Genomic DNA, 24,747 nt, shown 5'->3' on the forward strand with positions numbered 1-24,747 from the left:
AAATAAGCATTTTTATAAAGAAATCATGACTTCTCGTCCTAATAGTTCAAGCACTTCCTGAATTGTATTGCGTTTGAATGTCCTTTACATCCTAATTCAGTATCTGTTTACAACATAACATTCAGTAAATCCAAAGCAATTCACTCTTTGATGGTAAATTGAACAGGAAAATACATCTCTAAAGTTGGCTTAATTCGTCTAGTTGGTGCCCAGCGAAGCAGCAAATTACAAGAAGGCAAGGACCTCCAAGGTCAGAGAAGGAACTGGGGGAAATACCATCCCGAGGATCTGTTCACATTGGATTGATCATATTTTGTTAAGTCACCATTTTGTTTTATCAGCAGCATGCTGATAAACATCAGACAGATATTGATCACGGGTCAATAGTATTGGAATTCTGATAAAACAATACGTTATTGCAGATTTTAGAGAAATATACAGTCATTTTGTCTTGCTATTATTGGCAAATGAGTCATGATGTTGCAGTTCAGTAATGTAAATGTAGGTCACTGTTCAGTTCCTCTTTTTTTTATGCTGCATAAAGACAGCATCAGTACAAATAATGAATGCAGTATTCATTGATGACAAAGTATATCAAATACATGCACAGCAAATTATGTTTTCAATTTGATTAACAAAGTGGTCTTTAAGAGCAGTCTTTAGTACTCCTGGCTTGTTAGAAATGTACAGTGTGGATATGTTTGCAGAAACTACATCTTCATATAAACGGAAAGATTATGTCCAGAACACAGAGAACTGTGTACTACACATCAAGAGACTCACATGCATTGGAACAAGAAGCAGGAAATGCAGTACACAGGAAAGAAGAAAAAGGAACTTGGAAGGGATATACATCAGGATCCCTTCAACTACTGTTAGATTGATCGTGCAATCTTTAAGAAAACACGGAACAAATTTCGTGAATGTTTTGAAATGGGACATTATTATCTCCTCTTCCTATTTGACATAAGTAAGTATTCTGCAGATATCCATAAAGTATCACTCTGTCCAGCATGAGATGGCAATGTTGCTAATACATTATTTATTCAAACTGAACAAAAACAAGTAAGCATTATATTGTCTGCATTTGACAACATTGTTCAGATATTCTTCATAATAAACGGTCACCTCGTGAAAACAACACTAGCATCTGCAATAGATGGTCATCTTAGAGAGTTAAGTTATTCCGCATATCAGCTGTTCAAATCATGGGTCAGATTTGCCGTGGATAGCGTGTCTCCCTCCCTTCAACAGAGGAAATGAAATGAAACGGAGTATCCTGTGCCACCAACAACAGTAATTAATCATTGACATTTACTCCCATTTACCCTGGACCTTGTAAAGTCTGAAATAAGTGAAATTAGTTTAGCAAGCCCCATAGGTACTGAAGATTCATTTGAAAAACGAATTTCTTCCAGAGCCACACAACATGCATATATTTCAGATGTAGGTTGGAAGGGGTAGTTAGAGAGGGCTTTCCGTCAGAGGGCTGAAATGAAGTAGGGGACACTTCAGGCCCTGCTCCCTCCACCCTTCACCCTCAGCGCTGGCTGCTAACCCTCAGGTGGAGTGCAGCAGGTGTTAAAACACACTCTGCCATAGAGCTACTCACTGCTAATGAGTCCTGTCTCCTTAAACTCTCTCTCTCACTGATGCTTCCATGCACATAGGGCTTTGTTTTTAGTGTAGGCCAGTTAGAGCCATGCCATGATTCCATCCCGAAGATGAAGAAATCCTGTAAGACTGGCCATTACAAGGTACTTGTACCTTGTACCATCTGCAGGAGCCATCCTTGTACCATCTGCAGGAGCCAAGAATGTAAAGGCTGAGGCGTGTTATTAAATGCTTCTCCAAGTCAGCAGTGTTTCTGAACGCTGTCGTATTTTAATTTGGAGTTGCAGTTAGTTTGATTGTTACAATAGTATTTAGTAAAAAAAAATGTCCTGTATTGTTCTTTGTTATTCTTAATCAAAATATAGGTTGAAAATAATGAAAGAGTTAGTCACATGAAATGCAAAGAAATATTTACCCTTTCTGAGTGGGCTATTGTGGATTTTGTCAAATGAAATATTATTGTATACAAAGGTAATTACAATGACATTTGAGAAAGGCAATATTAATGGTAAAGAATTATGTATGTTATTATATGTAAATATCAATATGTTTAAGATTAGGCCTACTTGGCATTTTCGTCAGTGAAATGCATTTGTGATTATTTCTCTTTTTCATGCTTTTTTCCTTAGAATTAAGTCTATGTTCCATCTGTTAATGGTCTGAAATGTAGGCCTATTGCTAAGAACACGCATGTTCATCTTCAGAATTCCAGTTTGCAGATACTATAATCGGGGGGAAATAATGACAGTTATCAGTCGCACCCACCAAGTGCCCATAAAAATCTGTCCTCTGTTCTGGAAGATGATAATTATTGGTTGTACTACTATTATCATTTTCACTGTTGATAGAGGAACCCTTTAAGTAGTTTTCGAACGTAATTCCAGAAATAGATTGCTTTAAATTGGGCAATTTAAAGGAGAGAAGCCCAGTTATCCTTATAAGCGTTAATATTTTATAGAATTCTTCAAATCCAGAGATCCACTGTTAGATGCACATCGCAGACTAGACATTGCTCACCATGATGTCAGCGCTCGCATTTTCAAAACACATTCGTAAGTTGCTTGATCTGCTTTGAGTTCAATTATGTAATTAGGTTGATAATCACAGTGACGGAATTTAACTGCATTTAATGTGTTATTCAGGTGAGGAGTTTGAGCTGCCGGGGGAACAGGCTAGTGGTGTTTTTGCTTTCGGCTCATCCACAGCAGAAGGACTCAACATAGGCCACATTGAAAAATAAAATGAAGATCAGGATGGTTGCTGCATCTTCGTCACCCTCAGTGAGTGGTGCGCAATGGAGTATTTCTGATCTCCGATATTGGGGATACATTTTCTTCTTTTTCATCACATGATTGTCGATATTAAGTAAGTGAAAATGATGACTAATCGTCGTTAACACTTCATCTCAATGCTGAATGAAATGTGGATCTCCTGTATTCTTACTGTAACCAGAAATGTTCAACGTGCCTGTTATAGCCTTAGGATCAGCGTGGTTTTTTGAACAAAATGTCCTTCGAAAACTGAGCCAATAACAAAGGGAAACGGCCTAATCTTTAGTCAGTCGTTAGTTTCGGGTAAATCAAACGTCCTCTGAAAAGCATTGTTCATGTCTACATAGGCTACAGTCGTAATGGGAAACTGGCCGCACCCCCACCAACCTCGCTGGGAATTATGTTAATTGATTGAGACTATGTTTAATATTCGGCTGTTTTACGATTAAACTAGCCTATATTATTATGTTACAGAGTAAATCGAAAATGTTAATTGTACAATTATTTGTTTGAATTTCACGACAAATCATGATCTTCTAGGCCATTTGGATTTACCCACTGCTGGGCCAATTAATAGGCACTAATAGATACAGAGGAGGTGCGGGCAGCATGACTAACAGCATGGGTCTGCATGCTCGCGCCATATTTAATACGGTATTATAAAACGATTTACTTCCCATTAATGGCAACTGATGGTGCATCATTTAGTATATTGTGAGAGCTGGGCAATACATTTATGGCAGCCAAGGACACCCAATATGTATTATATCAAAGCTATAGCATAATGCACTCCTATTTAACATGTACTGGACAAGAATTTGGAAATGGGTGATATTTAATTTGAAATTAAGGTATAAATAATAAATATAATCACATAGTTGTCCACTCTCAACACAACCTGTTCAAATGTTGTTGTTTTTTTGTTTGTTTTTGTTTTACATTGCTTTACCTTGCTTCAATAACAGCCGCAAATGAATTATATGTTTAACCCCCAAATAGAACATTTGGAGATTTGCCAGCGTTGTAGTTTTTTACGTTGGTTGACAATATACACCTACTAGATACAATTATTGTTTTGTAGGTTGATAACGCACGTTATATAGGCTACTACAGGCATTTTGTTTCTGGTCATGAAATGATTTCACATGTGGAGAATAGAGCAATAAAAGGCGTATAGCCAGTGATGGAAAAAGTACCCAATTGTCATACTTTAGTAAAAGTAAATATACCTTAATAGAAAATGGCTCAAGTAAAAGTGAAAGTAACCCAGTAAAATAATACTTGAGTAAAAGTCTAAAAGTCGTTGGTTTTAAATATACTTAAGTATCAAAAGTAAATGTAATTACTCAAATATACTTAAGTATCAAAAGTAAAAGTAAGAGTATACATCATTTCGGATTCCTTATATTAGGCAAACGTACGATGTTTTTTTTTTTTTTTTTACATTTAGGAATAGCTAGGGGCACGCTCCAACACACATCATTTACAAACGAATCATGTGTTTAGTGAGTCCGCCAGATCAGAGACAGTAGGGATGACCAGGGATGTGAATTGGACCATTTTCCTGTCCTGCTAAACATTCAAAATGTAACGAGTACTTTTGCACGTTAGGGAAAAATGTATAGAGTAAAAAGTACATTATTTTCTTTATGAATACAGTGAGGTAAAAGTAAAAGTAGTCAAAAAAATATAAATAGTAAAGTAAAGTACAGATTCCCCTTAAAACTACTTAAGTAATACTTTCAAGTGTTTTCTACTTAGCTGGCTATAGCCTATATGGATAAATGTTGCAGAGAAACAGCCCAATGGTTTTACAAATATCAAGGTTAAGAAAGTGTTTCTTTTCACAACAATATTTTAAGCATGAAACATAGGTTAGTCATTGCTTGAATTTATCAATTCAACCAGGACTCAGATATTTGAGACCATGAGCCATTGCGAGTGTTAAATATATGTTTAATTATGCGTATGAAAATTAAACATTAGTGTTATGCTAATTCCTCTTGCTTCAGCTGTGGCTCAGAGCACTTGAGACTGGCATTTGATCAAATAGACCTGTAAGTAATATATATATGTGCATGTGAACACCAAAAGACTCTGTCAATAATTAGTAAATCTATTACAGTTTGTTTTGAGATATCGAAACAATATCTAATGAGAAATAAAACATAACTTTTCTGTTAAATAGGCCTATAACGCCTCAAAGTTACACTTCAATGTATTCATACTGCTATCTCTGAACATGATTATGTTTTATTGTAGTGTGATTCATTTGTATGAAACAGTTCTTAAATGAGAATTATAATAATAATAATAACACAGGCTGTTTCTTAATGTTTAAGTGAACAACAGGCCTATCGATACAACAGGATCTAACCATAGCCTACTTGTGATTGACAATAAAATAGGCTATTTCTTTATAAGAAACAATTGAATTATTATTATTATTGTTATTATTATAAAATAGGCTGGATTTAATTGTGTGTTGTTTATTTTAAAGCAGATATTTAGGATTTCAGTGTCTATTTTGCTAATACCTTTCTCTGCTACCTAAGCAATATTTTTTTTATTGACATCTCCGGGCTGAATCTCAGGTTTTGTTGTTTTTCTTGAGTTTATCAGGTCCAAAGGACCCAACCTCAGGATCGCCAATCGGCATCATTCTTGGATAGAGTGGACCAATCAGCGACCGTCTTTGATGAATATTCATGATCCCTGATTCAAACCTTTGAGCGAGTTTGTCTAGACCCAGTGCATCATACCTAGACTTTTCACAGAGACAAACTACATTTTCTTATGAATGGAAAGAGAAAAAATCAGTACAGCTTAAATTGGGATCCATCCTTCACTGAGATCATAGAAGAAAACAAAAAAGGAAGAGGAGAGATCCGCCAGAAGAGATGACAATGACTACAATACCAGAAAGTCTTAATAGCCCTGTCACAGGAAAACCCGTTTTCATGGAATTTGGGCCACCGAGTCAACAAATGTCGCCTTCCTCAATGTCTCACGGACACTATTCCATGCACTGTTTACATTCTGCTGGTCATACTCAACACGAGAGCTCGTACAGTCCAGCCTCATCTTTTCCTAGATCTTTAGGTTATCCATACGTTAACTCCGTCGGCAGCCATTCCTCAAGTCCATATCTCAGTACAGTGCAGTCGTACCAAAACAGCTCGGCACTAACACAGACACAGTTAGAAGATACAGGTAAGCTTTCAACTTCATCCTTTTTGTCTCTATAAAGTTCTTGGAGCCATTTGGTTTCTGTTTTCGGTCCAGCAAGCAAACGTTGGATTGGTAAAGCAACCCAGATGTTGGGGTATTACGCTCGGTAATTATTTATTGCGTAATGCTATAAACAATGTACGCAATTAAGGGTAATTATACCTAAACTACAGCCTGTAAAACTTGCACTGTGATGCGCATTGCTGTGCAGCGACGTTGGCGAGCTGTCTCCTGAGTAATTCTGCTATTTTCTCCCCTTCTCAGCACCAGAGACAGAGAAGAACACAGTTGTAGAAGGCGGAGAGGTACGGTTCAATGGGAAAGGGAAAAAGATTCGCAAACCAAGGACTATCTATTCCAGTTTGCAGCTACAGACTCTAAACAGAAGATTTCAACAAACTCAATATTTGGCACTGCCAGAGAGAGCCGAGCTGGCAGCTTCAATGGGACTCACGCAAACACAGGCAAGTCAACGTTTGCTATCTTTACTTTCATTTAACGCTTGCATTTCAATGTACCTTTGAACACGTTAAACAATTGTAGGCCAATTGGTTACATTGGCTATTTATGCTCTTTCTGGTTGTGTTATAGACTGCTGTCTTCGTGTTTTCAATAAAGTTGGGTTTTATCAAATGTTTCATATTGATTATCATCATGCTGATATTCTATGAAAAGTGTACAAATATTTCGAGGCTGGGAAGAAATCGAGGCTTTTACCAAAACATGATTTCGACATTCCAAATCAAAATGGTGCCTTACTGTCCCCTGGTATAGTTTCTTGAAATTGCCCAACTAGACAATCTTAATGACGTTGATTGTCTCTTTCTTCTCAGGTAAAGATTTGGTTTCAAAATAAGCGATCGAAGTTCAAGAAACTGATGAAGCAAGGTGGTGGAACAATTGACAACAACACTTTAGCCCAGTTTAATGGTCGCATATCTTCGACTGGCTCTCCGGTAGCACCGGTTTGGAGCTCACCGACCACGGTGAAAACATCCGTGGGTACACCAGGGTCTTACATTCCAAGTTACACCTCATGGTATCCAACTGCACACCAAGAGTCTATGCAGCAACCGCAACTAATGTGAACATAACAGTGAGATAAAAGACCTGCCCCGCCCTCTATACTATCATGGCCCATATCAGGAGATTTTGGGTCAACCACCCAGCGTGGCCTTGCACTGTCCCGCTGCAAACATGCACAGATGTAATCCGGAGTTTGCTCCCAAAGTTGCCAGCTGACATGTCGGCCTCCTCATGCCGACCGACGGGACAGAGAACAAGAGCCCTGTGAGCCGAGGGACTGAAAAGGCACCGTTCGCGCCCGAGGGCAACAAGTCCTTTCATGTCACCGACAGACACCGGAAATTGTTATGAAAAATGGGTCCTCAAGCTGCTCTTATTATCTTTTGTGACATTTTAATAGGCTATGTGTTAAAGTAAATATATTGAGCTGTAACAAGTCAGTGAGAGTAGGCTATATTTATGTATCCTATGTTTGATTTTAAGATTTGCTTAATTTCTTATCCCAATTATGATTTTAAAAAATGGCGTATGAAGCCGCACGTTTCCAAGTATCAGATGTAGGTCATGCATCTCCAACGAAGGTCAACATAGTGATTTGACCATGACCTTAAAACCTTGATTTCAAACAGACAAAACTACCACTGGTCTACAATGTAACTTTGACCAACGAATGTAGGCCAATCCAATTAATAGTCTTATCATTTTGATGGGCATGGAATCGAATATCGAGTCCATCCCTTAGTTCTTTCCTGCGCCATTGCGCTAGCCACATGTTGCTACCATGCTGTTTTGTGTGTTAATTTAAGTTAAATTATTTAGTTTTTTCAAAGTCTGTGTGTTTATTTAATATGCAGGTGTGTTTGACTTATGAAACGACAACAAAGTGTTGTAAATGCTGCTCTAATGCAAGCAAAACTCCTCTTCTACGACGGGAGCCCCAAACATTATGTGAAAAAAGTTTAAATGGCTAGTGGCTGCTTGAGAAGAGCACTAAGTTGATCCCGAAGATGAAAATATGGTTTGTCATTGTTTGTTATGTGTTGCGCGGGTGGTTGTACATAAGGACAAGATATAATATGATTTTTTTCAGCTTTGGTTTGTGCTGTAGCCTAATGATACATTGTGAAATAGGGTTTTTGTGTGTTCATTAAGATGAATGTGTTAAGCAGTCTATAGAAATATTTAGTTTTGTATTGATCACTTTAATTTATTGCTTTGTTTTATTGAAGTTATGTACATATTGTTGAAAACAGTAAAAAAAAGTATGATTTAAAAGGACAGTATAACGGTGTCAGTAATATTGTGTTTATAGGCATGGTGCTGGCCTAGCCAGTGGGGTGGTGGTAACGATTAGAAAGTAAAGTGAAACCCTAAAACAAGTCCATGTAGGCTTGCGATGTGACAGCTATTTCTTCAGGACGTTATATTTAAAACGAAATCGGTGGTAAGATACAATGTAATAAAATAAAGCCTCTATGGTTACTCATTTCATTTCCATTCGTCTACAATGTGCAGCATTGGCCGTGTAGCCTACACGGGATTAGGAATAGGCTTTTAGCCAGGAATATTGTTCATAGCCGAAGCCCAAGGGGCCTAATGGATATATATAGATAGGCCTATCCGTTTTTCATAATCTCTTTATGTGTGCTGGATATCGCCATGCTGGAGACATGTCAATTCAGACTGGACACGATTAATCATGTGTCGGTTTCTATAACATTGTAATTCCTTCAACAATATAGTGCTTGTTTCTTTTCAGTTTAATTTAGTCGCTATAAGCTCCTTTCTCGCTTCTGTGGTTCCAACAAACCCCGTTTTCATCGATGAATAGAGGAGAGAGCAATGGTGTGTGTTAAGTGAATAATTGGGCGAGAGGCAGGTGCTGCAAACAGACTGGTTGGTCGAGGAGGTGGGGGTGGGGTTTAAATGTAGATAAGTAAAAGTGAAAAGTTCAAAGGGCCTCTTGTTTGGGGTTGATGGTTTAACTGCGCTTTTACAGAAAATTCTGAAGCACCCGATGAGCTGAGGAAAGGACCAATTGAGTGAAAACGTTACAGTTCTACGGTAGACAATAGACTGCAAATATCATCCCGTGCATGCACCCTGCAGTTTGCACCCAGTTGTCCATTTCATAAACGTTAGGCCTACACATACAGTTCAAATATTTAGAAATATAAATGTGGCTATTATGTGGTGCCTGGAAAAACATATACTACAGACAAAACTGCGTGTTATGTCCCTCAAGTTGTTTATGACAAAACAAAACGTTTCTGCTTATTTACCATAATACAAAAAGCCAATAGATGTCTGTGCTAGACGATGTGTGTATGCACAAACGTGCGTGTGTAGTTTCCCATGAATATTAAACTGTTAGTGTTTAGTAATTGAGCTAACACATTTGACATCATTTGTGTGACCTGCAGGGATGTTCTCTTGTTAACCGGCTTGGCCTGCGCAGAAAAGGCTCCAGCCATCCCCTGAGAAAACCACAGAAATCATGGTGCAAACTGGTGAAAACACGGCCACAAATTGCCCTTACAGTTCACACATGCACAGATCATCCATGTGCACGCCTTTATTTATTGTTTGATTTAGTCTAACAACCCGATCACATTGCTGTTATTGTAACGTTGCCATTTACTGTATGATTTTACTATTATTATTGTTCAGGAAAGGGAGCAGAAATAAGTGTGTCTTTGTTTCATTTGTCAACAGTTAAATCAACTATTGAGCCTAATACGCATAACATTTTTTTTTTTTTTTGTCAATCAACAATATTATCGGCTAGTGTGTCTTTTTTTTTTTTTACTCTGTTTAAAAATGTATCGTTGCGTTTTCCATTCACCTGGTATTAGTCGGCCTATTTTTTTACGAGGAGTAGCTATATAGCCGTGAAATAATAAACCTTAAGAAGTGTAAGGTGTCTGCACTTATCTCCTCTCCCTCTCCCTCCAAAAGACTAGGCGCAGCTGCACATCCAAGAGGGTCAGTGCTATTTCACTGTATTCTCCTCTTGATTACGAGCCGAGCCCATCAAACCCAACATAATTACAGTAATTTCGCCCTTATTTATTCTAATGCAGTTTCCCATCTCTGGGGTAATTATGAGCAATTTTTTTTCGCATAGGGAATCTTTCAGCGTTAACAAAAGAGTGCACTGAAAGAAATTTGCTGCGCAATGAAAAAAGTTAAATAGGTGAGCTGCCATCTCGCTGCTGTTCCCTGACATGTATGGCTGGTAAATTGCTTGCAGGTGTATAGTGCGGGTTTGTCTATGCGAAGAAGGTTCAAAATTAGCAAAGCACAATGTAAGAGTAATGAAGGCTGCGGGTAAATTACAGAACGAGAGGAGGCTTAGCCTATTCTATGCCCCGTCCATTTCCAATCCATAGACTATTGAGCACCCATTTCCTGATGTAGAATCAGTCTTAACATAACATGGTAAGTGTTGTCTTGTCTCTGGAATAATAATCGAGAATTCTTGGTTTTTCAACACATTTGTAATAATCAGAAACCCCACTACAGGCTTGAGACGTTTATGATAAAACGTGTTACATTATGGCCACATAAGTACCTTGTTTAAAATTTCTCAAATGTCTATGTTTTCCAGTTGCCTAGAATGGGCAAATTACAGTTTGACATGCGTGCATAATTTTGGCATTTCCAGAAATTAAATACATAAGAAATATGCTGTCCAATTCAATTGAAAATAGATTTGTAATATTTTAATGAATAGGCATAATTCATGAACTAACCTACTACCGGTATATCCGTTTGATTGTTATAGCCTAAAAATGGTGATATCTTTATTAAACCATCAATTAATGAAATATTGGTGCATAATAAATAGCCCGTCGACCCCCCAAAACTTTTACAATTTTAAAAATAAACTGTAAAAATATATGAAATAACGCTCCATACATACTTACCTAAATCTCTAAAAAGGAACCACGCGGACTCTTTCTTTGTCAGGATTCAAAGATTCCCTGATTTAGAGAGAGGCAGATAAATTAGACTAGCATCCTGAAGCATGGCCATAGGTTGAGCGCTTGAATCCCATAAACCGTTGACCATGCAGTGTTACGTGCTATAACAGCACAGCTATAACAGCACGGAATATGACTGAACATTTCTGCTTTATTTCCCCTTTTTATAGCGGATGGAAAAAATTGTAGATTATTAGCATAAATGTTTACTCCTCATTACGCTGATGACATTGTGCACTCGAGATCTTGGTAATCTTTGGGAAAATGATGAGTAATTTTTTAAAATTTAAAGCAGCAGTTACCATGCAATTCAGGCTAATCTGCGTAGGCTCCACACAGATATAATTATCGTCGAGTCAAGATGGTATGCTAAAAACTATGCATTGATATTTTCATTTATTTTATGCATACAACTTTGACAATGTTGATGCTTAAAATAGCTGGAAATGATCTTGCGCAAAAATTACAGACCATATTAGGACATCTAAAATTGCGAAGGATTAAATACTAATTGCAGGCTTTCAGATCGGAAAGCCAAGAATTCTCAAACTAGAGCAAATGTGGAAGAAATAACAGATCAGGGTATTAACTAGGATAGGAATATGTCATTTTCAAATTGTCTACATGATTCCGGAAGTATAAAGCCACATCATTGCTAATCCGTATGAGAGAGACATGGGTGCAGGGCCAATGAGCGAAAGACATATCATGCACTCTTTAAAGAAAATGTTCTGGAAAGAACCAAAACGGGTTCTATGCTTGCTTCATATATGGCACGCCTTTATGTTCTATATAGAACCGAAATTGGTTCCATGATAACCCTATATGGAAACAATGTTGGTTCAGTGAAGAAGAACCCTTGGGGTTCCAATCAAAGAACACTACAAAATAGTTATATATAGAACCTTTAGGGGTGCCATATATGAGGCAAGCAACGTAACCCTTTTTGGTTCTATACAGAACCTTTATTTCTAAGAGTGTGGTAGTGATTTTAATTAACCACTGTCTGTTCGATACTTTTTTATTACACTAGGTCTATATTCAACAAAGATACAATGTTATTAAATCAGTCATATTTAATTTATTTGATCCCGTGCGTAATGGCTACAAATATGTCTCCATAAATTAACGTTATTATTGTTGTGTAGACACAGGAAAGACTCGAAATGCTGCAATTCAGCTGAGGGCATATGGACACAAGACCTATCCGAAGCAGGTGAATTAGTGCATGTTTTTTAAGGAAATTCTTGTTCCATCAAAATGTCGCCATGGGAAAAGCGTCAAAGCGAATGAGTACTTTTAAGCATATTACGCATGCACTGGCTCAACGCAAGCCTAATATGTGAATCTTACTAAATGTAAAGCACCACTTATTAAGCATATATATAAGCATATATATATCTATCCAAGCAATCATATATTCACCGTAGTCCACAACCAAATGTGTGTTATATTGCTTTTTTGCTCCACCGGCTCACTCAACATGTGGTAGGCCTGCTATCCCGAGGGACTCCTCATATCAAGATAAAGCAACGACAGCCCCAGGGAGAATGTTCCATCTTGTAATGTGACAATCACTGACAAGGTACATCCTTATTATGCAAAACGATTCCACTTTATGTGGCTTATGATCACTCAACCATAAAAAGCAACGGGTTGACATGATTATCAAACCTAGCAAACGCTCGTCTATTGGGCTGTCTTGTATATCACTTAAGAGAACACGGCGAATATATGCTACTGTTTTAGGGAATAAAATAGAAATAAACATGATAAAATATTTATTTAGCATCTAAGAAAATCCTGATTTTATCCTTACATTTCAAAACAGAGGCTAGACCTAAGCTACTATCTGGAATGCATTTACAAACTTGGCTAGCAGATAAAGTAGATACCATTTTGCAAACAATAAGATCTCATAAGCATATGGCTAATTATATATACAAAAAAATGGTATTGACTATTTATAATGTTGCCTTGTCTACGATGGACAAATCGACTGTAGGTCGAGTCGCTCATGAGAACCGATGAGAAGAAGGGCTTTGTGTTGTGTGAGTGAACAAGATGTGAGAAATGTTTCCATGTTGCTCAGCTTCAGGCGGTCTTGGGTCTAGTTTTTTGGTTGGGCTGAGTTCATAAAATGTCTGGAGAGCGGCACTCTGACTCCAAAGAGTCTGAGGGGTTGAGCTCAGTCATACGCCCTCATCTTCCCTTTCGCATGCCAAGGCGTGTTGCGTGCCTTCGAATACTCCAGCGCTCTCGGCGCCCTGGGCACTGTGTCTCGGCTCTGTTAATCATCTTGTCTGTATCAGGTTCCCCGAACCATATACCCAGCTAGATTTAACGTGTCTATAAAACATGAGTTAAGAAGAGGAAACAATTTGCAACCAATAATGAATACAAATGCATTCCCAAATAATGGTATGTTAAGGTGCATCTTCCAAAAGCTTGTCGAGCCCATTGCCTACCTGTGGCGTTAATCACATTTTGTGAGCTACGTTGAAAGATTTACAAGGGTTAGAAACATGTTTTTTGACGGACCCAGAACTCTTCTGGCGCCGTAGTACTGAATGGAAGTGGAGTATAGGTTTCTTCTCTCTATAGGCTAAATAAGAGCGCGCAATATAGTTTATTGACAGGCTATTAAGAATCGGGCTAAGCTTTAATCAAAAACTAAATCCACTTCTGACTCCGTATGCCAATTTCTTAAAATGGAGAAAAACCCATTGTGAACAGAAAACATAATTTTATTTAAATAACGTCTGATCATATAAAGAAAACACTGCTAACCATAAAATAAATTAAAGACAATACACCATAGAAATGTTATACAAGTTAATTGGAATAGGGGACAATCAGTAGTTTATGAAGGATAAAACAACCGTAAAGAATAGGTACAGCATTGGTCCCCAATATTAAAATAAAAAAAAAAATGATGCCAGGATGGCATGTCAAAATAATGTTGTGAAATATTTCTCAAAGCCGAATTCTGACCTACAAAAGGAAACCAACCGTAAAGAATAGGCCATATAGAAATCTGTGTACATGTAGGCTAATACATGGATCTCGTACAACAAAATTAGGAAATTTTCAAAATGCACGACGCAGTTGAAAATTGTGCTACATATGTGTCAGTTGTTCACGTCCTGCAATCAACTTTGGACTCGCGCTGATTCAAAAGTAACACACGTTCGTAAAAGCATCTTACTACGTGGTTGTTTTGGCTATTAGTGGTTCATAAATCTCATCCATTAAAATAAACACAATAAATAAATACAAAAATAACTGTAAAAATATGTAGTCTGCCATTTTGCCGGTGCGAGCACGGTGTCATTCTGAATTACCCTAGCAGCTATAGGCCAAACTTGCGCGTAAAGTTCGCTTGGTGAGGTCTGTAAAAATGTATAATGACATTTTGTCTGTTTCACCAGTATTCTCCGAGTAAGAGTCAGTTGTATTAAAATATTGTCCCAGCGCTCAAGGCGGAGTTGTGGTGGTGCTGGACAAGCGGGCCAGCCTGAAGATGTGTTGCAGAGTTCGTTGATGAGTACCAAGAATAGTTTGCCAAGAAAGAAGGCTCAGTCGTATTTGGAGGGCTGCTGCTCTGAGATAAACTAGAGTTTACATTGTTCATTCTTTGATTCTGTGGAAAGTCCCAGGCAGTGGCGGGTGGAGAGTTACAGGGGGGAGACTCGCTGGAGGTCACATGTTGCTCATGGGGGATTTCTCCATTTTTCCACAACTTCTTGAACTTGGAGCGTCGGTTCTGGAACCAAATTTTCACCTGAAAAGGAACACATTGTTATTATTGTTCTGAAGTTTATTTTAAAACGTATTCTAACGAAGATTAATAGTGAGAGACTAACTATGTATACACAACAAATGCTGGATAAAGTTAAATAGCAGTCTACAGCGAAATGTCAAGCCTATAAGTAGCCAGCCTGAGCCTGATTATATTATTCACAGATTGATGCGGGATTTGACAGCTACTGGACGCATTAAGAGTTGCACTAACCTGGGTTTGTGTAAGGCCCATTGAGGCTGCCAGCTCGGCTCGCTCAGGTAAAGCCAAGTACTGTGTCTTTTGGAATCTCCGTTGAAGGGCGGCCAGTTGGAAGCTTGAATAAATAGTTCGAGGTTTCCTGACCTTCTTTGGTTTCCCGTTAACCATTCGGATTTCAGGTTCACTTTCTTCTTTCTCTGATAAATACATGTAAGAACAATAACTAAAACACATCACGGCTGGTCTTAGTATAACTTACATATAATAGAATACGAATGCGAATAGGAAAGCATTGACATGTTATTTACCTGCATCCGTTGGAGTCGGTGAAGAACTGGAACCGTAGGAGCCGTAGGTGCCATAAGAGTTGAAACCAAGGTCGTATGATTTAGCATTGTACTGAACGCTGCTCATACCACTGTTGTGGTACTGGTAAGTTCCGAGTTGGCCATATGGAGACCCTGCGCAGTATCCAGGCTGTTGGCTATTGTAAAAGCTGCTGTCCGTTGCAGTCGATACTGGTAGAGTTGGGGACTCCTGCGATTTATGCAAGCTGTGGTAACTGTTCGAGGTAATCTGGTTCGAATGCATATCTGTACTGAGACTGTCAAAAACTCCAGTCATCTTGTAGGTAAAGTTGCACAGCTAAATGTGCCTGAAGCAATGCAATTGAAAAAGTCAATTTGCAATGAATGCTTATATCTCGTGGATTAAATTCGTTTTGAGTTTAAAATGGCATCCCCATGAACTTCACCAAAAAACGACGAAGGTGTGTCCCTATCACAGTGGTCTGTGATTGTCTGTTACCTAGGATGCTAGCGGGCGGGCATTTATCCAGTATCACGTGGGAGGCAGAGCTGGTATATTTGAGGCAGCCAATGAGTACAGGATGCATGTCTGACAACTCCACAGATTTTCAGAGTCCACTATTGAGTTATCCCGCTTGATTGCCTTGCACCGATTGAAAAGTAAAAAAATATTTAACAATACACTTGTAAAGCCTAGGCTATTAAAAGGCAGAGTTATAGAAAATATTCAAAAAATATAATATTTAGCTTTTATGTATCTGTTAGAGAGAAATGTGCTGTTTGAAAAACATTCTGCCTCCACCTTACCTCTAAAATCAATTCCGAACTTCAGATACCCGTGCGTAAATGTAACTTTTGCAAAAATGTTCCACTAACATGACTTTATGCGCGCATCTACGTTAGAATTCGACCCTAAGTGAATTCCATTTGTATTTACATGGATCAAGATTGTATTTGTTTTAAGAGATGTCAAAGACAACTATAGTTTTACTTGACACAGGATCATATTTCAACGATAGCCATAGGGAATCATGGCATCTGTGCGCCACCTGTCTGTGCCAAATAGAAACAAGCAAAAAAAGCCCATCGCACGCCCGCACGCCCGCGCGCGCGCGCACACATACACACACACACACACACACACACACACACATACGCACACACACACACTGCCTTGTAAACATTTTAGGCTACTCACCAGATTAAGGTGTAGACCTAAACAGCACAGCAATGGAAATATGATGATGGGAGATAGCGAGAATGTTCCCTTCACCTTTTGCTTTTGGCGTGGAGTTTATGATCGACAGGGAGCCTGACATTTAGGACCCCTGGGCTCTAATCATCGATATACTATCTGTAGCCCTCTGAAGACGGCCATGGTAGGCTGGCGTCCTCATGTGGTGGCAGAATATAAATTGTGAAGTTTTTCTCGTTGAAAGGGGGATGCCTGAGAGATTATGTGGGCTACTGCAGGCCTACTGAACTACCAGCCGAGCGCCCTCAAAAAACAGCATGCACTTCGATCCCAGAGGACAGGGATATGAGTGCCCTACACGGAGAAAAACTATAGGGGAGACAGGTAAGGACGTTGGGGGTAAAACATTAGAAGCAGCTGACCTGTGGTGCAACCTGGCTTCAGAGAATTTCGTATTATTCTGTACGTAAATCCGAGACACTCCGTTTAGGATGATACGTTACATTTTGTTTGGTATGTATTAATTTGTGGATGTCCATCACAACAGCAACATCATACAACAGCATACAAGACATTTTTGGTTGTTCTGTGCTCACTTGAACAGGAAGGTGGCGTAGTGATCCTTCTTGTGGGGAAATGTTGTCATGAAACTTTGTCATCAAAGTCTGTCATTCTCTGGATTAATAGTGCTTTCAAGACAACTGGGAACTCTGAAAAAAACAATGTTGAATCATGATGTCAATGATCTTCAGGTCGGAGCTCTAGAAAGAGGCCAGAGTTCCTGACTTGGAATTCCGAGTTGGATGACTGTTCAAAACGTATTTTCCCAGCCGGAGCTCATTTTTTCCAATTTCCCAGTTGTCTTGAACTCACTGAAGTCTGAGATTTCCCAGTTCCGAGTTTCCAGTTATGCTGGTTTAATATCATGGCCAATGTATTCAACTTTTTCCTGGCCCATGGTGTAGTCTGTCAATGTATTCAACCTTTTCTGGCCCATGGTGTTGTAAGTGAATGTTTATCCTTTTAAGCTTGGAAAAAAGACCCTTAAACTCAGACTCGGATCACACACCCACTCCACTGAAAAGCAGACTAGTATTTGCTTTGAGGGCTCCTGAGTGGTGCAGCGGTCTAAGGAACTGCATTTCAGTGCTAGAGGTGTCACTACAGACACTCTGGTTCAAATCCAGGCTGTATCACAACCAGCCGTGATTGCGAGTCCCACAGGGTGGCGCACAATTGGCCCAGCGTTGTCCGGGTTTTGCTGGTGTAGGCTGTCATTATAAATAATAATTTGTTCTTAACTGACTTGTCTAGTAAAATAAAAACGTTTGCAGTTAGCCACTGATTCCTTCCAAACCACTCATTGTTGAATTTGTGATTTCCAATATGTTGTGTAAGGTTTATGGCCGATGAGTACCGATATGATTTATATTCATATGACAAGGATGAAAAGGATTTGCCAGTAGATTGTCAACTTGATTCATGATGATGACTGCTTGTCTAGCTTACTAGCTAAGATTTCGAAAGTATGATGTTGACCTGATCAGTCCAATCAAAGCTACGGCAGATATAACGTGATTTTACATTTGAAGTGCCCATCCAAGAAGGCGCAAGGTCATTGGCCACAGATATAATTACGTCAAATCTATGGCAGCACCCAGGGGGCTTGAATTTAAGAGCTCTCCCAGTAGATTTTGAGTGACAGAACACTGAGCAAATCACTGTGCAACTAGAGAACATTAGCAACCCCTACGCTCCGTATTTTCCGCTGGCTGCCCCACTACCACCACAGAAAGCACTGAGCTAGGCTGAAACACATGCATTTTGGAGCTGCCTTACTCAAGAAGCAAGAAAAAGACAACATGTTATTTGACATTGTTTGCAAACTGATATGTGACACGTATTAGGGTTAGAGGTTAGGGTTAAGGTTAAGTTTAGGAGCTAGGTTAAAGGGGTAAAGTTAGGGTTAAGGTTAGGGAAAGGGTTAGCTAAAAGGGTTATGGTTAGGGTTAGTAGTTGATAAGTGGTTGCAAAGTAGTAAGTATTTGAAAAGTTGCTAATTCGCAAAAATGATCGTTGATGTTATTTGAACTTGTAACCTTTGGGTTGCTGGACTTTGTTACACACCCACCCTTCCACCCAGACTAACCATCCTACTTTCTTTTTTTGTTTAAAAAACCATATCAAACATAGCATACTGTATCATGCTAATTTGAGTGCCTCGAATTTACTGACAAAGCTTAGTGGATTAAAGTAACTAAGTAAAAATACTTTGAAGTACTACTTAAGTATTTTTGGGGGGTATCTGTACTTTACCATTGATATTTTTGACAACTTTATCTTTTACTCCGCTATATTCCTAAAGAAAATATGTTAGTTTTACTCCCATACATTTTCCTTGACACCCAAAACTATTCGTTACATTTCGAATGCTCAGACAGGACAGCAATATGGTTAAAATCACGCACATATCAATAAAACACGTTGTTGTTCCTACTGCCTCTGATCTGTCAGACCCACTTAACACAGCTACTGCTTTTGTAAAGGAAGTCTGAGTGTTGGAGTGTGCCCCTGGCTGTCCATAAATTAGAAAAACAAGAAACTTGTGCCATCTGGTTTGCTTAATATAAGGAATTTGATGGCATCTACTTTTACTTTTTAGTTTTACTCAAGTATGACAATTGAGTACTTTTCCCACCACTGTACTAAAGTACGTTTTAAACCAGATACTTTTAGACTTTTACTCAAGTGGTATTTTACTCGGTGACTAACGCAAGTTAGTCAGTGCCTAGCTCCACTCTTATTCCCCAGGCGCTCTCTTTTGATGACTTCTGTAACGGTAATAGCCTTAGTTTCATGCATGTTAACATTAGAAGCCTCCTCCCTAAGTTTGTTTTATTCACTGCTTTAGCATACTCTGCCAACCCGGATGTCCTAGCCGTGTCTGAATCCTGGCTTAGGAAGACCACCAAAACCTCTGAAATCTCCATCCCCTAACTACAACATTTTCAGACAAGATAGAACAGCCAAAGGGGGCGGTGTTGCAATCTACTGCAGAGATCTCTCCTACTATCCAGGTCTGTACCCAAACAATTTGAACTTTTTCTTTTAAAAACCCACCTCTCTAAAAACAAGTCTCTCACCGTTGCCGCCTACTATAGACCACCCTCTGCGCCCAGCTGTGCTCTGGACACCATATGTGAACTGATTGCCCCCCATCTATCTTCAGAGCTCATGCTGCTAGGTGACCAAAACTGGGAAATGCTTAACACCCAAGCCATCCTATAATCTAAGCTTGATGCCCTCAATCTCAAACAAATTATCAATGAACCCACCAGGTACCACCCCAAAGCCGTAAACACGGGCACCCTCATAGATATCCTCCTAACCAACTTGCCCTCTAAATACACCTCTGCTGTTTTCAACCAAGATCTCAGCGATCACTGCCTCATTGCCTGCATCCGTAATGGGTCAGCGGTCAAACGACCTCCACTCATCACTGTCAAATGCTCCCTGAAACACTTCAGCAGGCATGCTTTCTAATTGACCTGGCCCGGGTATCCTGGAAGGATATTGACCTCATCCCGTCAGTAGAGGATGCCTGGTTATTTAAAAAAAAATGCCTTCCTCACCATCTTAAATAAGCATGCCCCATTAAAGAAATTTAGAACCAGGAACAGATATAGCCCTTGGTTCTCTCCAGACCTGACTGCCCTTAACCAACACAAAAACACCCTATGGCGTTCTGCATTAGCATCGAACAGCCCCCGTGATATGCAACTTTACAGGCTTAGAGTTAGAAAAGCCAAGGCTAGCTTTTTCAAGCAGAAATTTGCTTCCTGCAACACAAACTCAAAAAAGTTCTGGGACACTGAAGTCCATAGAGAATAAGAACACCTCCTCCCAGCTGCTCACTGCACCGATAAATCCACTTTATTTATTTATTTTGATATATTTTACACCCTTTTTCTCCCCAATTTTGTGGTATCCAATTGTTTTTAGTAGCTACTATCTTGTCTCATCGCTACAACTCCCGTACGGGCTCGGGAGAGACGAAGGTTGAAAGTCATGCTTCCTCCGATACACAACCCAACCAAGCCACATTGCTTCTTAACACAGCGCGATTCCAGCCCGGAAGCCAGCCGCACCAGTGTGTCGCAGGAAACACTGTGCACCTGGCAACCTTGGTTAGCGTGCACTGCACCCGGCCCGCCACAGGAGTCGCTGGTGCGCGATGAGTCAAGGATATCCCTACCGGCCAAGCCCTCCCTAACCCGGACGACGCTGGGCCAATTGTGCGTCGCCCCACGGACCTCCCGGTCGCGGCCGGTTGCGACAGAGCCTGGGCGCGAACCCAGAGTCTCTGGTGGCACAGAGCTTAACCACTGCGCCACCCGGGAGGCCGATAAATCCACTTTAATTGAGAATTTCAATAAGCATTTTTCTACGGCTGGCCAGGCTTTCTACCTGGTTACCCATACCCCGGTCAACAGCACTGCACCCCCCACAGCAATTCGCCCAAGCCTTCCCCATTTCTCCTTCTCCCAAATCCAGTCAGCTGATGTTCTGAAAGAGCTGCAACATCTGGACCCCTACAAATCAGCCGGGCTAGACAATCTGGACCCTTTCTTTCTAAAATGATCTGCCGAAATTGTTGCAACCCCTATTACTAGCCTGTTCAACCTCTCTTTCGTGTTGTCTGAGATTCCCAAAGATTGGAAAGCAGCTGCGGTCATCCCCCTCTTCAAAAGGGGGGACACTCTTGACCCAAGCTGCTACAGACCCATATCTATCTTACCCTGCCTTTTTAAGGTCTTCGAAAGCCAAGTCAACAAACAGATTACCGACCATTTCGAATCCCACCGCACCTTCTCCGCTATGCAATCTGGTTTCAGAGCTGGTCAAGGGTGCACCTCAGCCACGCTCAAGGTCCTAAATGATATCTTAACTGCCATCGATAAGAAACAATACTGTGCAGCCGTATTCATTGACCTGGCCAAGGCTTTCGACTCTGTCAATCACCACATCCTCATCGGCAGACTCGATAGCCTTGGTTTCTCAAATCATTGCCTCGCCTGGTTCACCAACTTCTGGCCCTTCTTTGGACACTGTGTTAACAACCCTCCAGACGAGCTTCAATGCCATACAACTCTCCTTCCGTGGCCTCCAACTGCTCTTAAATACAAGTCAAACTAAATGCATGCTCTTCAACCGATCGCTGCCTGCACCTGCGCGCCCGTCCAGCATCATTACTCTGGACGGTTCTGACTTAGAATATGTGGACAACTACAAATACCTAGGGGTCTGCTTAGACTGTAAACTCTCCTCCCAGACTCACATCAAACATCTCCAATCCAGAGTTAAATCTAGAATTGGCTTACTATTTCGCAATAAAGCATCCTTCACGCATGCTGCCAAACATACCCTCATAAAACTGACCATCCTACCGATCCTTGATTTTGGCAATGTCATTTACAAAATAGCCTACAATACCCTACTCAATAAGTGACATTTTACATACCAGGCAAGCACAGCCTTGGGAAGATTGTGATCTGTTGCCACACCTGCATTCACCTTGATCGTGGTATAAAAAAATATACCATAGCGATGTTGTGGGTGGGTGGTACAGTATAAAAATAAATGTTCTTTTGAAGAGGGCACTCCACACCTATTAAGAAATCATCTTGGATGATTGTCCTTTAAAAACACCTGGCATGGTTGTTGTGGCAGGCAACTCATATTGCTATACCATGTACTTCCTACCTGAGAACTCATGCAAGAGGACATGAAGACGTCAATAAGACAACACATTATATTGTCAATTATTTGAGTGCATTATTTTGGTTGTTCAGAGTGGCCCAGGTATGCCCTCTAGGGGTCAGTATCATCTCATTTAGCCAACATATTCTTGAAATAATGTGATACACATTCCAATGGTTTTTTATACAAAATTCATTCATCACAGCATTTAATATTCATATGAGACTATGTGCATATGATCATAAAAATAAGCTTATGGCTATGTACAGTACATTTTATGAGGTTCAGTAACACTCCTACTCTTTTTGCCCTTACTGCTGTATAGAAACAGGGAGATATGGTAATGAAGATGAAGCCCTGGTGCATACAGAAATAGTCAGTACACATTCGTTTTGGGGGTATGGGCAAGGATAAATACATGGCTCACTCTACACCTGTACCAACAGGTCACCTACACAATGGACCTCTGTCTTAATTCATTCTCACGTAGGTTTCACTTTCTCTCTCTCAATCTTTTTTTTGGGATGGTCGATTCCAACACCGTTTATCAGTGTGTAGGGCAAATGTTGAATTACAAAATTAAAAGAGGAAACTGACATAAAAAGGGACTACAATCCACTGAATGACCCGATCAATCAATTTGTCAACTTTACCCTTTCACCAGTGGTGTGTATTCATGGATGCCAAGGGAAGCCAGGCTTCCTCATCATTTGACCAATAAAAAAATTAAAATGATAAAATTATTTATCTTTCGTCTCTCTGGGAGCGCCCCTCTGTCTCAGCAAGGTTATCCCATGTATCTGATGCTGCCTGGAACAAAAGAGTATGACATTTTGCTGCTGTAGTGTTTGATTGATTGATGTCAGCAAGAATTTGGCCTCCCTTGATACATTTTTTTTGTTTTGTTTTTTAATTTGACCCCTTTTTCGTGGTATCCAATTGTTTAGTAGCTACTATCTTGTCTCATCGATACAACCAAGCCGCACTGCTTCTTAACACAGCGCCATCCAACCCGGAAGCCAGCCGCACCAATGTGTCGGAGGAAACACCGCGCACTGCGATTTGGACTCGTGGTTTTAACTTAATTCTCTGTACAGGCCAATGATTATGATGGCGACTCTGATCTAATCATAAATATGTATATCTTTATTTAACTAGGCAAGTCGGTTAAGAACAAATTCTTATTTTCAATGACAGCCTGTTCATGGGCAGAACAACAGATTTGTTCCTTGTCAGCTCAGGGGTTTGAACTTGCAACCTTGCAACCAACGCTCTAACCACTAGGCTACCCTGCCACAGGCCTGAGATGATTGAAGTTCAATATGTAGCCTAGATGTAGCCTAGTAGGCTCACGCTAACTAGCTAGCTAACTTAGCTGGTTCATTTTTGCCCATGTGAGGAAGTCAGGCTAGCAAGCCTTTTAGCTAGTTAGCCTATGAAAACAAAAACTAAAAGCATACTGTTTGACAGAGCCATAGACCATTTGCCAACATAAAAGAGAGGAGGATGACATTGGCGTTCAACTAGTCTACAAGTAGGGTGAGTCAACTTTTATTTTAAATTTTTTACTTGCGTGCGCACACGCAAGCATGCACACACTGACAGAAACTAGTCCCATGAACTAAATCGTTTTTGGTATCATTATGTTTATTTCCTGTGTATTAAACTAAGCATACATGCAAGAAAGCCTGTCCCTTTAAGAACTCAGTGATGATTTCACAGCTATCACAAGCTCAGGACAGGTGGGGCAGAGAGCCATGTTTTTATCTAAAAATAAATATATACAGTACCACTCAAAGGTTTGGACACACTTATTCATTCCAGGGTTTTTCTTTGTTTTTTAATATTTTCTACATTGTAGAATAATAGTGAAGACATCAAAACTATGAAATAACACATATAGAATGATGTAGGAACCAAAAAAGTGTTAAGCAAATCAAGATAAATAATTTTCTTCTTAATGTGTTTGAGCCGATCAGTTGTGTTGTGACAAGGAATACAGAAGATAGCCCTATTTGGTAAAAGATCAAGTCCATATTATGGCAATAACAGCTCAAAAAAGGAAAGAGAAATGACAGTTCATAATTACTTTAAAGACATGAAGGACAGTCAATCCGGAAAATGTCAAGAACTTGAAAGTTTCTTCAAGCGCAGTCGTAAAAACCATCAAGTACTATGATGAAACTGTCTCTCGTGGACTGCCACAGGAAAGGAAGACTCAGAGTTACCTCTGCAGGCAGAGGATAAGTTCATTAAAGTTACCAGACTCAGAAATTGCAGCCCAAATAAATGCTTCACAGAGTTCAAGTAACAGACACATCTGACCATTAACTGTTCAGTGGAGATTGCATGA

The 24,747-nt window shown here is 39.8% G+C and overlaps 2 protein-coding genes across 4 annotated transcripts; one reads left to right on the forward strand and one right to left on the reverse strand.

The window, feature by feature from the left end:
- Positions 1–2,532: 2,532 nt before the first annotated feature.
- Positions 2,533–8,628, forward strand: dlx1a (distal-less homeobox 1a). 3 transcript variants are annotated; one of them, XM_021597160.2, is made up of 5 exons: positions 2,533–2,666; positions 2,757–2,979; positions 5,500–6,098; positions 6,381–6,580; positions 6,950–8,628. In XM_021597160.2, the coding sequence occupies exons 3-5, from the start codon at positions 5,786–5,788 to the stop codon at positions 7,202–7,204; spliced, it is 768 nt and encodes a 255-aa protein (XP_021452835.1). In that variant the 5' UTR covers positions 2,533–2,666; positions 2,757–2,979; positions 5,500–5,785; the 3' UTR covers positions 7,205–8,628. The 3 variants fall into 3 exon arrangements, with proteins under 3 accessions (XP_021452835.1, XP_036830316.1, XP_036830318.1); XM_036974421.1 differs by having other exon boundaries at positions 5,508–6,098; XM_036974423.1 differs by having other exon boundaries at positions 2,757–2,894; positions 5,508–6,098.
- Positions 8,629–13,859: 5,231 nt separating this feature from the next.
- Positions 13,860–15,999, reverse strand: dlx2a (distal-less homeobox 2a). The gene is made up of 3 exons (XM_021597161.2): positions 15,440–15,999; positions 15,144–15,328; positions 13,860–14,912 (listed from the first exon to the last, which is right to left on the reverse strand). Exons 1-3 carry the CDS (start codon positions 15,753–15,755, stop codon positions 14,586–14,588), a joined length of 828 nt encoding a protein of 275 aa, XP_021452836.2. The 5' UTR covers positions 15,756–15,999; the 3' UTR covers positions 13,860–14,585.
- Between the last annotated feature and the right edge of the window lie 8,748 nt (positions 16,000–24,747).

The sequence above is a fragment of the Oncorhynchus mykiss genome, chromosome 3 (genome assembly GCF_013265735.2).
Source record: "Oncorhynchus mykiss isolate Arlee chromosome 3, USDA_OmykA_1.1, whole genome shotgun sequence".
Taxonomy (NCBI): domain Eukaryota; kingdom Metazoa; phylum Chordata; class Actinopteri; order Salmoniformes; family Salmonidae; genus Oncorhynchus; species Oncorhynchus mykiss.

What these genes read in the sequence shown, in the direction of transcription:
- dlx1a (XM_021597160.2), top strand. Translation starts at nt 5,786, where the DNA reads ATGACAATGACTACAATACCAGAAAGTCTTAATAGCCCTGTCACAGGA. An exon ending in GACACAGTTAGAAGATACAG is followed by an intron (nt 6,099 to 6,380) that starts GTAAGCTTTCAA and finishes TCCCCTTCTCAG; the next exon opens with CACCAGAGACAGAGAAGAAC. An exon ending in TGGGACTCACGCAAACACAG is followed by an intron (nt 6,581 to 6,949) that starts GCAAGTCAACGT and finishes CTTTCTTCTCAG; the next exon opens with GTAAAGATTTGGTTTCAAAA.
- dlx2a (XM_021597161.2), bottom strand. Translation starts at nt 15,755, where the DNA reads ATGACTGGAGTTTTTGACAGTCTCAGTACAGATATGCATTCGAACCAG. An exon ending in ACCGACTCCAACGGATGCAG is followed by an intron (nt 15,329 to 15,439) that starts GTAAATAACATG and finishes TGTATTTATCAG; the next exon opens with AGAAAGAAGAAAGTGAACCT. An exon ending in TGGGCCTTACACAAACCCAG is followed by an intron (nt 14,913 to 15,143) that starts GTTAGTGCAACT and finishes GTTCCTTTTCAG; the next exon opens with GTGAAAATTTGGTTCCAGAA.